Here is a 16,350-nt window from a genome sequence, read left to right as displayed (position 1 = left end):
AAACGTAGCACACTTATTCCGTATTGTGTTCTCTTTACAATATATATTCTATATCTAGTCCAGTTAGTGGTTAAGTGTTCTGGTTATGGAATAATCATTATAATCAAACAAAGGGGTGGAGAGGATTTCTATTAAATGACAACCGTAGGGGAAACCGTAATGTAGAATATTGTAAAATGTTTCACATGGGTTGATGTAATAATAAACCTATAGAGAAACATGAATTTTTAATAACTTTAGAATGAATCGGGGCATATTCTTTAGTAGTCGCCATTAGATCCATAAGTGGAAAATGGAATCTAAAAAAAGTGTTACTTTTGCATCAGACGGACATTTAAGCCTTTTATTTACTAATACATTTTACTGCACTAAATTAAGTATATATTGGGTTTAATTCCGTTTGTTTTTACTTCAGTTTATTTTATATTAATTAATATATATTTTATTTAATAATATTAAATATAGTTTTATATAACTTAAGAAAAACCTAACCTAGACGGCTAACTGGGTGGAAAGACATGCACCACCCACACTGAAAAAAAAGCATGCCCGGTTCCAAAGATTTTGTCTTTACTTTAAAAATTTCGGTATTGATTCCGAGCCAAAGAAGCGGAGAATACAAGTAAGGATACTTTTAAGACACAATTCTCTTTTAAATTTGGGTTTTGTGTATTTGCTTCTACACCCAGAAAAAAGTGCCTTCGAAACTAAAGGAAAAAATTTTCATCAATATAGTTTATCCATTTTATTTCCATTAAGGTAAATTTTTGTGAAAAATAATAAAAATTTACTCGTTTCAGTAAAAAAATCTAAACTGTAAGCAGTTAGGAATAGTTCATTAACTAGAATAAGGCATGGAATTTTACTCATACTATTTTCTTCGCTGGGTATAAGAATTTACTACTGAAAAAGAAAATTTTATTCACCGATAACAAAGCATTCGTAAAAATAAACAAAAACCGAACTAAAACCAAGTTTCCTCAAAATTAGTAAAATTTCTTATAAAATGATAATTGCGACTTCCTTTATAATAGAAAGTTTTTCATACATACGAACAACACTTGGCATAGAAAAATATTTTAGTTCATTCGTACTAAGAAGTATGCAATCCTTTCAAAACTTAAGGAAACACACTTGTTAGAATATAGGAAATTTTCCTAAATTTCTATTGTCTACCTGTAATCGATACCTGTCATCGTAATCGATGTGTTTGCGCGTGGGTGTAATCGATATATTTGCGCGTCGGTTGTTTTTTTAGTTGGAATCGCGTTGTTTCGGAGAGATTGTTAAAAAACAATATGGTAAAATAATATAATAAATAACAAATAAAATATATAAAATATTTGTTATTTTAAATTAGTGAGAAAAATTTTCGTTTTTTAAATAAATCTATCAATGTTCGTGATAGTGTATAAAGAAAGAAAACACCAGCAGAATAACAACCCTTTCATTTGTCTTCATTTTGGAATCTTCAATTATCAGGTAATATTCAGTGACGCTAACCTTTTGCAACAAAAATGTTTTATGATTTTTTATATTTGTAGGTATTGAAATTGTAAAAGGAGGACAAAATCGTTAGGCAGCAACTTATTAAAAGTGAAATACAAGAAGAAGAAAAAGTGCGTTTTACAGTTGATAATATCACACGGAAATTGGAAATAGTGGAATAATAAACTAATATTTCAAAGAGATTCGATGCTGTTGATTATTAATAAATATATTCAATATATTAATAAAACATGTCTTTTATTGAAGATAAAGTTGCTTATAGAAATAAATAAAATTGTATTTAAAAACGAAGGTAAGCAGTTCTAATTATGAAGTAAAAGTTTTACCACAAATGTGTAAGATTTGTCGAAATGAATGAAAAAATTTCAATAAAATCATTCCATATATGAATTCAAATTAGTTAAATTTTTTCATTCTGTAGTATAGTGGTATATAAATATAGGAAAATGTTAACTAATATATGGAATGCATTATTCCTAATTTCTACGAAAATCACATCGTTCAAACAAATAAAAATGTCTTTGGCGCTATACGAAGTTCACCTTTCTTCACAATGAGTTCATTTTAACTTAAAGAAGGGGTCACTTTTTTCTGGGTGTAGGAAGCAAATTTTAATTTTTCGCTTTTTCAGCTTTTTTTCTTCATATTTTATCAAAGTCCTTTAAAAACTAGTTAACGACAACTTTATTTTCAAAATTAAGACTCGACTTCCAATAGTAATTATGCTATGTTTCAAGTAAAAAGCGTCTTTAAATTGAAGTGTTGAAAAACATGTCCTATATTTGAACGATTTTTTGCTTTGTAGTCAAGATGCAAAAAGACAACAAATTTAAAGACAATTTCATTCAATTTAAAGAATTTTTCTGAATTATTAAAGTCAAGTTGAATTAGCCCAAACATTTTTTCTTTCATGTTATGATACCCATTTTTAAGTGAAATCACTTAATTATAAGGACAACACGACTTCATTGAAAAGTTTATCGACTTTTGGACAAGGAAAAAAACTTTATATTAGAGAAATGCGTCTTCTATGCTAAGCAAAATTTGCATTCGTATTTTAAAGACATGAAATCTTTGACCCCATGACAATATTTTTTTCAGTGCAGTAAGTCATGAATGGATTTTTGTATTATTATTGTCATATTTTTTTATAATTTAAAGCCTTAAAGATCTATTAAGATAAATTACTACAAATCTACTAAAACAAACGCTTCGAGGCATAATGTTTTGCTTACACTCAAAAAAAAATTGAACTCTCTATTTCACTAGAGCCAATTTAATTTTATTTTAGTTCATGGAATTATTATGTTTGGAAAAAGGTTTCCTTCCCTCTAATCATTTTTTGCGTACGTTAGTTAAATTAATTAAAAAACGGGAAAAATTATACACAAATTAAGCATAAAGATTTACTAAATTCGTATTTCTCACAAAATAGTTGATTATTTTTTTAAATTTGTAAATTTTACTACAAATGACTTCATCATGAACTTCGTATGTCACTAAGACATTCTTGCATGATTAGGTTTTTTCATTTGTTAAAGAAAATTTTGTAGTTTGAAGGAAAAAGTTGGAGTTGAAAGAATGTCTTTAGTGCCATACGAAGTTCAAGATGGGCGCATTTGTAGTGAAATTTACAAATTTAAACATATAATTAAATATTTTGTGAGAAGTATGAATTAAGTAAATCTTTATACATCATTTTTCCCGTTTTTTCCATTTTTTTTTAATTTATTTGCTCAATTTTGTAATTTAGTTAATTTAACTAACATACGCACAAAATTTTTAGAATAAAGGAAACTTTCTCCAAATATAACAATTCCATGAACTAATATTAAGTTAAATTGGCTTTAGTGAAATAGAGGGTTCACTTTTTCCAACCCACCAGGAAGGGTTCACCGTTTTCCCATTGTTTTTTTCAGTGCAGTTTCAGTAAAGTTATCACAGTAAACAACAATTAAACAGGACATTGTTCGAGTGTTCACCACTCAGGTGAATTCAGCAATGGCCTCAAAAAATAGAGGTAACAAAACGAAATAAATATACACTCAAAAAAAAGTGAACTCTCTATTTCACTAAAGCCAATTTAACTTTATTTTAGTTCATAGAAATATTATGTTTGGAGAAAGTTTTCTTTACTCTAATACATTTTTGTGTACGTTAGTTAAATTAACTAAACCCGAGGAAAAAAATATACTCAAATGAAGCATAAAGATTAACTAAATTCGTGTCTTCCACAAAGTAGTTTAGAATTTCTTTAAATTTGTAAATTTTATCAAAAAGGCGTCCATCATGAACTTCGTATGTCACTAAAGACATTCTTGCAATTTTGAACTCCAAGTTTTTTCTTCAAACTACAAAATTTTCTTTAACAAGTGAAAAAACTTAGTTATGTCTAATTAATTTTCTTGTATTTGTCGAAAAATATTTACTTATTTTTATGACATCGGCGTGATGCCAACGTTTGTAATACTGTTTAGTTAAAATTTTCTACAAATATTCAAAATTTTCTAAAATTAACCGAAAGTTTTCTTCGTGGTGGGTTCACTGTTTTTTCAGTGTAAGATTAAAGGATTTGTAGTTATATGAAGAGATGATGCACAGTGGGATTAAAGATTAAAGATTCGATTTAAAGGGGAGTAATTCCTGTATGTTTTCTCCGTTAAGTGTTAGCATAAAGGACCCAAGTTGAGTTAACTTTCCCAGCCAGATCTGTACTAAAGACTGTGGTAAAGTTCGTTCGCCCGTACAGAAACATATACAGTAAGGCATGTACAGATTTGTATATGCCGTTTTCTTTTCAATGATTCTGTTGATCAAGTTCCTCAACTTTTTTCCGTAAAGCTCGAATAATAATTAATTGTAAATTAGAATCATGCATTTGGACGTTAGTCACCTGTTTCGGTTTCATGCTAACATGAGAAGTTATAATTTAATTTAACTAAATTATGTACACGGATGAAAAAGACTGTTTTTCATATGTTTGGCTATAAACATTACATGTTTGGATCACAAATTTTTAAACACAATATTTTTGAGTGCAAGCATATAATGTTCATAAACTAGCATAACATGTTTGGGACATATATGTTAATATGTTAGAACATATTATGTTTGGGACATAAAATGTTTGTAAATATAATATGCTTGGATGCAAACATATATTAAATTGGAAATAGCCTATAAACATATATGTGTTTAGTAGCTTGGAGCGCTATTTAACAGGGAGCGATATTGAATTAAGTTGGTGGTTGTTGCTTGTTATTACAAAATTAACATTTTATTTTTCCTTGGGCAATTGATCAGCTACTTCTTTGATCCTTACAAACTGTGTGGTCCGCTGTTCGAATCCCCGTCCGGCAAAAGGTAAAATTAAAATAAAAAAAATCATAAAATTGAATAATTTCTTCTACAATGTTTGTATTACAGAAAAAGGTGCTAAGAACTAAAAAATCTCGTGGAAGTGAGAAAGATGTGGGGGAATATACAATTAGGCAGAAACAAAATTTTGAGCATTCAGGTCGAAAATCTATGTTGTTAGCACCTATATTACCTGTTTATTTTCGTAATTCATTATGATTGTAAATATATAAATAAATAAATAAAATTTTGAGCACAATATTGTTTGGGAGAATTTTTTTAAGCATATAATATTTTTGGGTGCAAAATGCTTCCAAACATATTATATGTTCACATAATAACATATTGTTTTTTTGGAAGACAACATTATTGAATTTGGATGCAAAAATACAAAATGTTTGGAACTTAGACTACCCAAACATATATTGTTTAGACCAATATGCTTTCAAACATATTATATATTGGAAGAGATCAAACATATAAATGTTTGGGCAATACCCAAAAATATATATGCTTGAAGCAAAATATGTTTGGGAGTATATGTTACAGAAGCGATTTTTTGTGAGCGTGTAGGTAAAATTTCTGATAGTAGATGGAACCAAATAATTCGGTTGGCAAAAATATTGGTCGTCCCAACAAATCCGTTTTCTGTGTGCAGTGAAGGTGAAGCATGGACACCCTAGTCCACTTTCTATGTTCATTTTATTACAATGAATTACTAGGTTAGATTAGGTATAGTGACAGCCCGCTATTTCAGAATCACTTAGAATATGTTTATCTTTTTTTCTGCAACCAAATAAGTGGTTGCAACTCAATCTCTCTGACTTTTATTTTTTCGGTTTAAACCGGTTAACTAGTTTTGAGCAAAATAAAATACTGAAAAGCAGTTTTCAAAAAATTTGGATTTTCGGATAAAACGAAACCCGTAATGTTTTTCCTATTTGCTTACTACTTTTTATGTTAGTCTGGAATCGAGCCAAGCGATTAACGTCCAAATGCATGATTTTATTTGTAATTAGCCAGTCAGATCTAAATAATATGGATAAGTTTATTCGTCCGAACGGAAGCGAGTATAGTCAGGCGTGTTGTAGATTTGTATCTGGTGTTTTCTTTTCAATGACTCAAATTATCAAGTTCCTGAATCTATTTTGTCCATAAAGCTCGAATAATAAATAATTACAAATAAAATTAGCTGTCTATTTTGGCAAAGACAAGATCTTGATTGATTAATAAATGATACTGTTATACGGTTATACTTTTCGCACGTCAAACTCCTATTGATAGGCACAAACGGAATTTTCGTGGTGAATATAATCCGCAAGCAATATCATATCTCAAGTTGTTCCTTGGGAGTATATCTATAGCTAAAAGAATATTAAAAAGTGTCTTATTTTGGGCAACAAAAGATTATTTGCGAATAAAAGAAAGAAATGAACTTCGCTTTTATAATGGGAAACCTATCTTATCAAACATTTCCCTGTGGGCTCTATCTTTTGGAATAATTTGTGACATTTACTATAAAATTAGACCATGGGTATGGGAAGGCCATCATTTGTTACTCCGTCGTAGTAGTATGAAATTCTTTATTGTCTTTGTTTTGGCTTTGGCCACCGTTTCTGCTGTACCTCTCTACGAATCTGAGGGACGCATTACACACGGCCATGATGCCGCCACTGGCCAATTTCCCTACCAAGTTGGTCTTTCCTTGCATATTAGCTCCACCTCATCCTCTTGGTGTGGTGGCTCCTTGATTGGTAACAAATGGGTTTTGACTGCTGCTCACTGTACCGATGGGTAAGTTGGACACGCAAACATTTTTGAAGCTTACGATTTTATGAGATTTTTATTTCGTATTTGTAAACAGAATCTCCTCCGTTACTGTTTATTTGGGAGCTACAGTTCGCACTTCTGCAGAAGTAACCCATAAAGTGGGCAAAGACGATATCATCATCCATGCCGATTGGAATAGCAAAACCTTGAAGAACGATATCTCCTTGATCAAAATTCCCTCTGTAACCTACACCACCAGAATTAAGGCCGTTAAATTGCCCTCCATATCGAGCTCATACTCCACTTATTCCGGTGATGAAGCTATCGCTTCTGGTTGGGGCCGTACTTCCGACTCTTCCTCCTCTGTGGCCACCCATTTGCAATACGCTGACATGAAGATCATCACCAATACTGTTTGCAAGGCTACTTTCGGTAATACCATCACTTCTTCCAACATCTGCGTATCTACTCCCCACGGTGTCTCCACCTGTAATGGTGATTCTGGCGGTCCCTTGGTTTTGAAATCAAACAGTGTTCAAATTGGTTTGACTTCCTTCGGTTCTGCTGCCGGTTGCGAGAAGGGTTACCCAGCTGCCTTCACCCGTGTTACCAGCTACTTGGAATGGATCAAGGAACACACTGGTATCACTCATTAAAAAAGTGTGTATACAGAAAAAAAATGTCTGATGCAATCACGAAATTAATTGATTCAATTGTTTTTTAATTGAAATAACGTCAATCACAAAAATGATCAAATGTATCAATCGCAGTTTAAAATGGGCATTAAAAAAATGAATGAAAAAATGAAAAAATTGATTTCATTAGCAAATGTGTTGGGTGCTATATATAAAGGTTTGTTCCAAATACATACATATAAATATCACTCGATTTGGAAAAAATTTGATAGACTTTTACAAAATCTATAGACTCAAAATTTAAGTTGTCTAATGCACTAGAGTGGATCACAATTTTAGTAAAAAAAATATGGGAAACATTTAAATCTGAAGCAATTTTAAGGAAACTTCGCAAAAGTTTATTTATGATTTATCGCTCGACATATATGTATTAGAAGTTTAGGAAACTTAGAGTCATTTTTACAACTTTTCGACTAAGCAGTGGCGATTTAACAAGGAAAATGTTGGCATTTTGTCGAAATCAGAAAAAAACATATATATATGAGCTATATCTAAATCTGAACCGATTTCAATCAAATTTGACTATATTACTAATTGTACTCCTAGTGAAAAATTTCAACCAAATTTGGCCAAAACTCTGGCTTCTGGGGCCATATAAGTCCATATCGGGCGAAAAATATATATGGACGCTATATCTAAATCTGAACCGATTTCAATCAAATTTGGCACACATGACTATACTACCAATTGTACTCCTTGTGCAAAATTTCAAGCTAATCGGGATAAACCCTGGCTTCTGGGTCCACATAAGTGCATATCGGGCGAAAAATATATATGGACGCTATATCTAAATCTGAATAGATTTCAACCAAATTTGGCACGCATAGCTACAATGCTAAATCTACTCCCTGTGCAAAATTTCAACCAAATTGGGCCAAAACTCTGGCTTTTAGGACCATATTAGTCCATATCGGGCGAAAGATATATATGGGAGCTATATCTAAATCTGAACCGATTTCAATAAAATTTTGCACACTTGACTATACTACTAATTGTACTCCTAGTGCAAATTTTCAACCAAATTCGGCCAAAAATCTGGCTTCTGGGACCATATAAGTCCATATCGGGCGAAAGATATATATGGGAGCTATATCTAAATCTGAACCGATTTCAATCAAATTTTGCACACTTGACTATACGACTAAGTGTTATGTTTGTACAAAATTTCAAGCAAATCGGTATAAAACTCTGGCTGCTGGGTCCATATTAGTGCATATCGGGCGAAAGATATATATGGGAGCTATATCTAAATCTGAACCGATTTCTTCCAAAATCAATAGGGTTCTATTCTGACCCAAAGTAGGAACATGTGCTATATTTGAAGGCGATTGGACTTAAATTGCGACCTAGACTTTGATCACAAAAATGTGTTCACAGACAGACGGACGGACGGACAGACGGACATGGTTATATCGACTCAGGGACCCACCCTGAGCATTATTGCCAAAGACACCATGTGTCTATCTCGTCTCCTTCTGTGTGTTACAAACATATGCACTAACTTATAATACCCTGTTCCACAGCGTGGCGCAGGGTATAAAAATGATTGTTTGAAGTAAACTTATATTTAAAAACAAAAAATCCATAACTTTTTAATTGATTTAATGATCCGAGTTTGTTTAAAAAGTTAATTGCATCAATTAATTTTTTAATTGAAAAGCACGTTCAAGTACACACACAACAATTTTTTTCGGATTCAATCACGAAATTAATTGATCCAATTAATTTTGTAATAGAAATGTCTTCAATCGCAGAAATGATAATATAAATTAAAAAAATAATTGATCCAATAAAAAAATTAAATGATACTATTAATTATTGTTATAGATTTTTGATTCAATTAAAAAATGTGTTGAATCAATTAAATTTTTAATTTAATAATTGGAAAAATTTTCGAGAAATTTTTTTCTGTGTACGTGATCGCTCTGAGTACACTTAAATAAGAGCGAAAGAGGAATATGTACTCGTTGATAGTGAAGACATCAGAGTAACAACGAGAAGTTATTCGTAGATTTTGTTGTTCATACAAATGGTTACTAGAGGTCTGCACAATTCCATTTGTAAATGCAGAGTACACGTGTACTTGCTAAATGAGTACATCTATTTGAGAGAGTCGCAAAACAATTGGTACACATTTTAATGAACACCAAAAGCCACGAGTAACTTCTTGTTGCTGCTCTGATCAGTGCTGCCGCTAGTGAAAAATTGAGTGAAGTTGATTTTGGAAAAAAGTGGAGTAGATTGAATAAAATTGAAGTAGCATACATTTTTGAAAACAAAAATAGGATGGGGGTATGTTATCTTTGTCATTCCGTTTGTAACACATCGAAATATTGCTCTAAGACCCCATAAAGTATATATATTCTGGGTCGTGGTGAAATACTGAGTCGATCTGAGGATGTCCGTTTGTCCGTCTGTTGAAATCACGCTAACTTCCGAACGAAAGAAGCTATCGACTTGAAACTTGGCACAAGTAGTTGTTATTGATGTAGGTCGGATGGTATTGCAAATGGGCCATATCGGTCCACTTTTACGTATAGCCCCCATATAAACGGACCCCCAAATTTGGCTTGCGGAGCCTCTTGGAGGAGCAAAATTCATTAAATTAAAGGAATAGGAAAAACAATTAGGTAATATGGGGAAGAATTTAAAAATTTGAAGCAGAACAGAAAGTGAAGCAGATATTTGGAAGAAGGTGTGACGAAGTAAATTTTGTGAAAATGAAGCAAAATACTTCGATTGAAGTAGTAGCGGCAGCACTGGCTCTGATGTCTTCACTACCAACAAACACATATTCCTCTTTCTCTCTTATTGAAGTGTACTCAGAGTGATCACGTCGAGTATGTTGCGAGAACAAAACTTCATAGAGTACTCCATGTACCACGTGCAGTTTCAGAAGTATAAGAAAACAGTTACTCTCCATAATATATGTTTTCGGATTGATATAAAGAACAGCAAACGTTAAGGTAAGTGTGTGACATACATAAATATATGAAATATGTGACATACATACATATCTATGATTAATAATAATGGAAAGTTTTGCTTCGCACATAACTGAGAAATACTTGTGGTTCCACGTGAAGTGAAGAGTATCCATGTTGTATTTTGTCTCAAGTACTTACATTTTTATTGTTCCTTTTTTTCGGAACACATATTGTTTCGGATAAGTACCTTGTGGTATTTGACAAGCAAGTGTTCTCTTCACTTCACTACTTGCGCTCTGAGAGAAAGACAGTGTATGTACTATATTCGACAGAGAATTGCATACATGTAGTGAAAAGTTATTCGATGCAGACCTCTAATGGTTACCAATTGTTTTTCCACTCTACGAATAAGTGTACTCTGCATATACAAATGGAATTGCGCAGACCTCTAATACATAGGATGGTTATGGGAGCTGATTTTTTTTATTTAGACAATTAAGTGTACTACATGCATTTGTTCACGAGAAAGGATCTGTTTTTTGTTTTCAGTGTATATACACATAAGTAAAACGTTAACCCTATGTCTACCATTCAAAACCCCAATTATTTATGTATAGCCGACAAGGATTACACCCCATTTTGTGGCTTCCAGAGTTCGAAGGCAAAACGCAAAACCTTATTGGCATCAGCGGCGACATCATCTCTCGAATTAAGAATAAAGGCAAAACTTTACCCCACTAATGTCGATTAAACAATAGCGTGACGCGTAACTTTGTGTTATGACTGCTTTGTTACTAGGGGGACGACGGCCATGAGGTTGCAACAATGCTGCAATGTCATTGTCGCTCACCGAAACACTTGGGGACATTTCATATGAAATTTCAAGCATATTTTCAATAGCGCGAGCGATGATGATGACTGAAGCGACGACATTGCAGTTTTGTTGGTTTTTGAATAGCCCGTCAGTTTTTATAAGAATCCGCTTGAATGTCTGTCCACAAGCCTGGGCAACCCAGAGAATCGGGTGCTCCCCATCACATTATTTTTACTTTACCATAATGAGCATGCTAAAAATGTAGTAGGGAGGGACAGGCAACAGGCGCCTATGTCATTTTGTCACATATGTAAACGAGGATATTAGTGTGTGCCGGAAAATGGGGATTTTATGGATATGTAGTACAACCAAGTAAAAAAAAACACATTTTGCTATTGAACAGAGAATGAAGCCGCCGGGTCGCGCCGCTGTTTGTAATTTTTGCCAAAAATTTAAACCTTCAACCCATAATCAATCAGTATCAGGTTGCTATAATAATTTTGCAAAAATTTATTTCAGAAATTTTGAAAGAAATGAAAATTTTAGTTTACCATTGGTTGTACAACTAATCTCATACTGAGTCGGATAACTTCAAATTGATTTTATAATAGATAATTGTCCGGCGCCGGATGCAAAAATTTAGTGTCATCAGCCGCCGCCGAAACCGGTCGGCTTCATTTACACAAAAAAATAATATATGAATTTGTACATAAATTTGTACATTTTTCTAAATTTATGGACTTTTTCATAAAAAAATATGTGCACTTACATAATATATTGTTTTCGTAAATACTTGTTGTGAAATTATGATTTTTTTAATAATATATATGGACGGTTTCATAAAATCAATGAAACTTTACTTAATATATCAAAAAATACTGGTTTTCTCTTAGCGTGAGAGAACCACGCCATAGAGCTACTCTCATATGTAACAATACAAGCATATAATACGAGACAAAAAAAACGAAACATAACGTTTTGAAGGCAACACGTGTGTTTGAGTTTTTCAGTACAGTTTGAGTCGCTGTCGCGATTCGAAGAATTTTTTATTGCTGTAAAAAATTGACAAAAACAATATTAAATGGAAGCGTTGGTGCTCATAAGTAATATAAAATATTATAAAATTATGTTCTTTACTGGTTGGACTATAATGCGGTTTTTAGTAAATGGGTTCATACATTTTGACAAATTATGCAGGCATTAAGAATCAGGGGAAAATCTAAAGGAAAAGTTACACGTATTGCATGACGTTTTTAATATATATTATGGAAAATACATATTTTTCAATGACGAAAAATATGTATACTTCATTTATAATATTAAAAACTCCATTCATATTATGTATACATTCGTATCCAATGAAAACCTGTATTTTTTATTTTATGAATTGTTTTCATATAATTTATGAATCCCGTGTTTCGAAAATTTTTATTAACACTATTCATGAAATAAATGTATTATTTGTTTGTGTGTTCTCTGCTCTTGAAACATGGTTGAGGTTGCCACATTCCTTCTCTGGGTATAGTTTGAAGGAAAAAGGTTACAATGACGCACATGGCAAAGTAAAAAATCAGCATACTCTTATGTGCAAAACCATAAATTGCATGATGTTGAATACCATTATTGGCTGGCGGCTTGGGTTTTTGTTTTTGTTTTTTTCACTAAATTAGCAAATATTTTGTAAAATACAACAAACATAAAAAAATTTACACTTCAGTGTTTTCGACGTCATGTCGACTAAACCCAAGACAAACAGAAACACATACCATTTTTTTTTTGTGTTTGCAATGACTAACTCAGGGACTGACCAAAGCAACAAAACAACCCATTGGACTTAAATGCAATGAAGTCATCTCTGCCGTCACCGGCGCCTCCTCCATCAGTATATGCAATCCCCCTTTGGCATTGCATTTCAGTAGTTCACTGTCCGTAATTTGTTTACCAATATGTCAATGAACTTCTGTGTTCATCTAAAGGCGGTAGCGTCATTTATTCGTTTTTTATAAATTGGCTGCCACAAAATAGCCTTACTTTTGACCTTAAGAGGGGTTAGATGTTCTTTATTTTAGGTTACATTAAAAACTAACGTTTGTTCCTATTTAGTTTCCTACACTCAAAAAAAAAGTTTACTTGGATCCAAAGATTTTGACCTTCCCTTAAGGATTTCGGTATTGATTGCACACAAAAAATTTTTTCTCTGATTCAATCACCAAATTAATTGATCCAATTAATTTTTTAATTGAAATGTCTTCAATCACGAAAATGTATCAATAACAGCTTTAATTGGGCATAGAAAAAATTCTTGATTAAAAAATTAATTGATTTTTTCAGCAAAATTCAATTAATTTTTTAATTGATTCAATTAAAAATTTAATTGATGTTGATTGCAAAACGCAATTAATTTATTAATTAAAAACGGTAACTATTTTTAATTACTTAGTTAGATTGGCTTAGAGTTTTTATTTGGATTAACAAATGATTGTTTGAAATACATTTTTAATTAAAAAAGTAAAAAAAATCAGCACTTTTTTAACTGAATTAGTCTTCCGAATTTGATTAAAAAGTTAATTGTATCAATTAATTTTTTAATTAAACATTTTAAAAATTTCAATCATTGACTTAATTAACTTAATGTTTCTATCATGATTAAAAAGTTAATTGTATCAATTAATTTATTAATTGAAAAAATTTTCAACTTCAATTAACTTTTTAATTGGAAATATTTTGGTGATATTTTTTTCTGTGTGTGAGCCAAAGTTGCGGCTTCTAAAGAATTTTTTTTTGGCTTTAATCTAGGACCAATAAAATTAAAATTAGGATACAGATCTCATTTATCAAATTTTCATCCTCTTTTCGAGGCTTATTAATAAATGTACTTACGTACAAACAAATGCCAGTTTAAAAATCCAAATTATAACGGATACTTCCAAGTAAAGAATGTTTTCTTAATTCCTAAAAACTTTAAACCAAAGACGCTAAATCCTCAAAATAAGTCTTGGCCTCTATTTGAAGCGTTTTTATCTTAAATCTAAAGTTTCAATATTTCAGTTAATTTAAGGACAATTTTTATATGCTGCGACACACTGTGGAACAGGTTATTATAAGTTCGTTCATATGTTTGCAACACCCAGAAGGAGACTAGATAGACACATGTTGTCTTTGGCAAAAATGCTCAGGGTGGGCTCCTGAGTCGATATAGCCATGTCCGTCCGTCCAAACATTTCTGAGGGTTTCAAAGCTTCTCTAAGTGGTTTCACTGCAATGTGGAATGCCGTTCGGACTCGGCTATAAAAAGGAGGTCCCTTGTCATTGAGCTTAACATGGAATCGGGCAGCACTCAGTGATAAGAGAGAAGTTCACCAATGTGGTATCACAATGGACTGAATAGTCTAAGTGAGCCTGATACATCGGGCTGCCACCTAACCTAACCTAACCTACACTGATATGCTTGAAATTTTACACAAGGAGAACAATTAGTTCTATAGTCAAGTATGCCCAATTATATTGAAATCGGTTCAGATGTAGATATAGCTCCCATATATATCATTCGCCCGATTTTGTGTAATATGACCACAGAGGTCAAAGTTGCAATCCGAGTTATGTGAAATTTTGCACAGGGAGTAGAATTAACATTGTAGCTATGCATGTCAAATTAAGTTGAAATCGGTTCAGATTTAGATATAGCTTCCATATATAACAGGTTGGCTGATAAGTCCCCGGTCTAACAAACAAAAACACATTATTTTGTCAAAATTCGTTTTTATTGTTCAACATAGCTCCCTTCAAGAGCGATACAACGATTATAACGACCTTCCAATTTTTTGATACCATTTTGGTAGTACTCCTTCGGTTTTGCCTCAAAATAGGCCTCAGTTTCGGCGATCACCTCTTCATTGCAGCCAAATTTTTTCCCTGCGAGCATCCTTTTTAGGTTTGAGAACAATAAAAACTCGCTGGGGCCATATCTGGAGAATACGGTGGGTGGGGAAGCAATTCGAAGCCCAATTCATGAAATTTTGCCATCGTTCTCAATGACTTGTGGCGCGGTGCGTTGTCTTGGTGGAACAACACTTTTTTCTTCTTCATATGGGGCCGTTTTGGCGCGATTTCGATCTTCAAACGCTTCAATAACGCCATATAATAGTTTTTGCCTTCTCAAGATAATCGATAAAAATTATTCCATGCGCATCCCAAAAAACAGAGGACATTACTTTGCCAGCGGACTTTTGAGTCTTTCCACGCTTCGGAGACGGTTCACCGGTCGCTGTCCACTCAGCCGACTGTCGATTGGACTCAGGAGTGTAGTGATGGAGCCATGTTTCATCCATTGTCACATATCGACGGAAAAACTCGGGTGTATTACGAGTTGACAGCTGCAAACACCGCTCAGAATCATCAACACGTTGTTGTTTTTGGTCAAATGTGAGCTCGCGCGGAACCCATTTTGCACAGAGCTTCCGCATATCCAAATATTGATAAATGATATGACCAACACGTTCCTTTGATATCTTTAAGGCCTCTGCTATCTCGATCAACTTCATTTTAAGGTTATTCAAAATCATTTTGTGGAATTTTTTTATGTTTTCGTCGGTAATCATCTCTTTCGGGCGTCCACTGCGTTCACCGTCCTCCGTGCTCATTTCACCACGCTAGAATTTTGCATACCAATCAATAATTGTTGATTTCCCTGGGGCAGAGTCCGGAAACTCATTATCAAGCCAAGTTTTTGCTTCCACCGTATTTTTTCCCTTCAGAAAACAGTATTTTATCAAAACACGAAATTCCTTTTTTTCCATTTTTTTTTTCACAATAACAAAAGTTGCTTCACAAAAGACGCTCTATCTCACAAACTAATTGACTTACAGGCGTCAATTTTTGACACGAATCATTTGAAGGTTGGTGCTATATAAAAATAATATGCATTTAATACTAGCCGTCTATGTGTCAGACCGGGGACTTATCAGCCAACCTGTTACCATCCGATCTACATCAATAACAACTACTTGTGCCAAGTTTCACGTTGATAGCTTGTTTCGTTCGGAAGTTAGCGTGATTTCAACAGACGGACGGACGGACGGGCGGACATGCTCAGATCGACTCATTACATTTTATGCTTGCACTCAAAAATATTGTGTTTAAAAATTTGAGTTCCAAACATATAATTTTTACACCCAAACATATGAAAAACAGTCTTTTTCGTCCTTATATGGTTTCTATAAGCCCAAGACCCCAAATCGGGAGGTCGGTTTATATGGGGACTATATCAAAATCTGTAGCG

The 16,350-nt window shown here is 32.9% G+C and overlaps 2 protein-coding genes across 7 annotated transcripts in view; one reads left to right on the top strand and one right to left on the bottom strand.

The window, feature by feature from the left end:
- Window positions 1-16,350, bottom strand: part of Cip4 (formin-binding protein 1-like Cip4) — a 292,493-nt gene that overhangs the window by 157,665 nt on the left and 118,478 nt on the right. The gene's annotated exons all lie outside the window — the stretch shown is intronic.
- Window positions 6,411-7,448, top strand: LOC142232918 (serine protease 1-like). The gene is made up of 2 exons (XM_075303633.1): window positions 6,411-6,660; window positions 6,731-7,448. The coding sequence occupies exons 1-2, from the start codon at window positions 6,440-6,442 to the stop codon at window positions 7,290-7,292; spliced, it is 783 nt and encodes a 260-aa protein (XP_075159748.1). The 5' UTR covers window positions 6,411-6,439; the 3' UTR covers window positions 7,293-7,448.

The sequence above is a fragment of the Haematobia irritans genome, chromosome 4 (assembly GCF_050003625.1).
Source record: "Haematobia irritans isolate KBUSLIRL chromosome 4, ASM5000362v1, whole genome shotgun sequence".
NCBI classification, from domain to species: Eukaryota; Metazoa; Arthropoda; class Insecta; order Diptera; family Muscidae; genus Haematobia; species Haematobia irritans.
Note: the sequence above shows the minus strand (reverse complement) of the source record. Positions and strands in the feature narration are given on the sequence as shown.

What these genes read in the sequence shown, in the direction of transcription:
- LOC142232918 (XM_075303633.1), top strand. Translation starts at nt 6,440, where the DNA reads ATGAAATTCTTTATTGTCTTTGTTTTGGCTTTGGCCACCGTTTCTGCT. An exon ending in GCTGCTCACTGTACCGATGG is followed by an intron (nt 6,661 to 6,730) that starts GTAAGTTGGACA and finishes ATTTGTAAACAG; the next exon opens with AATCTCCTCCGTTACTGTTT.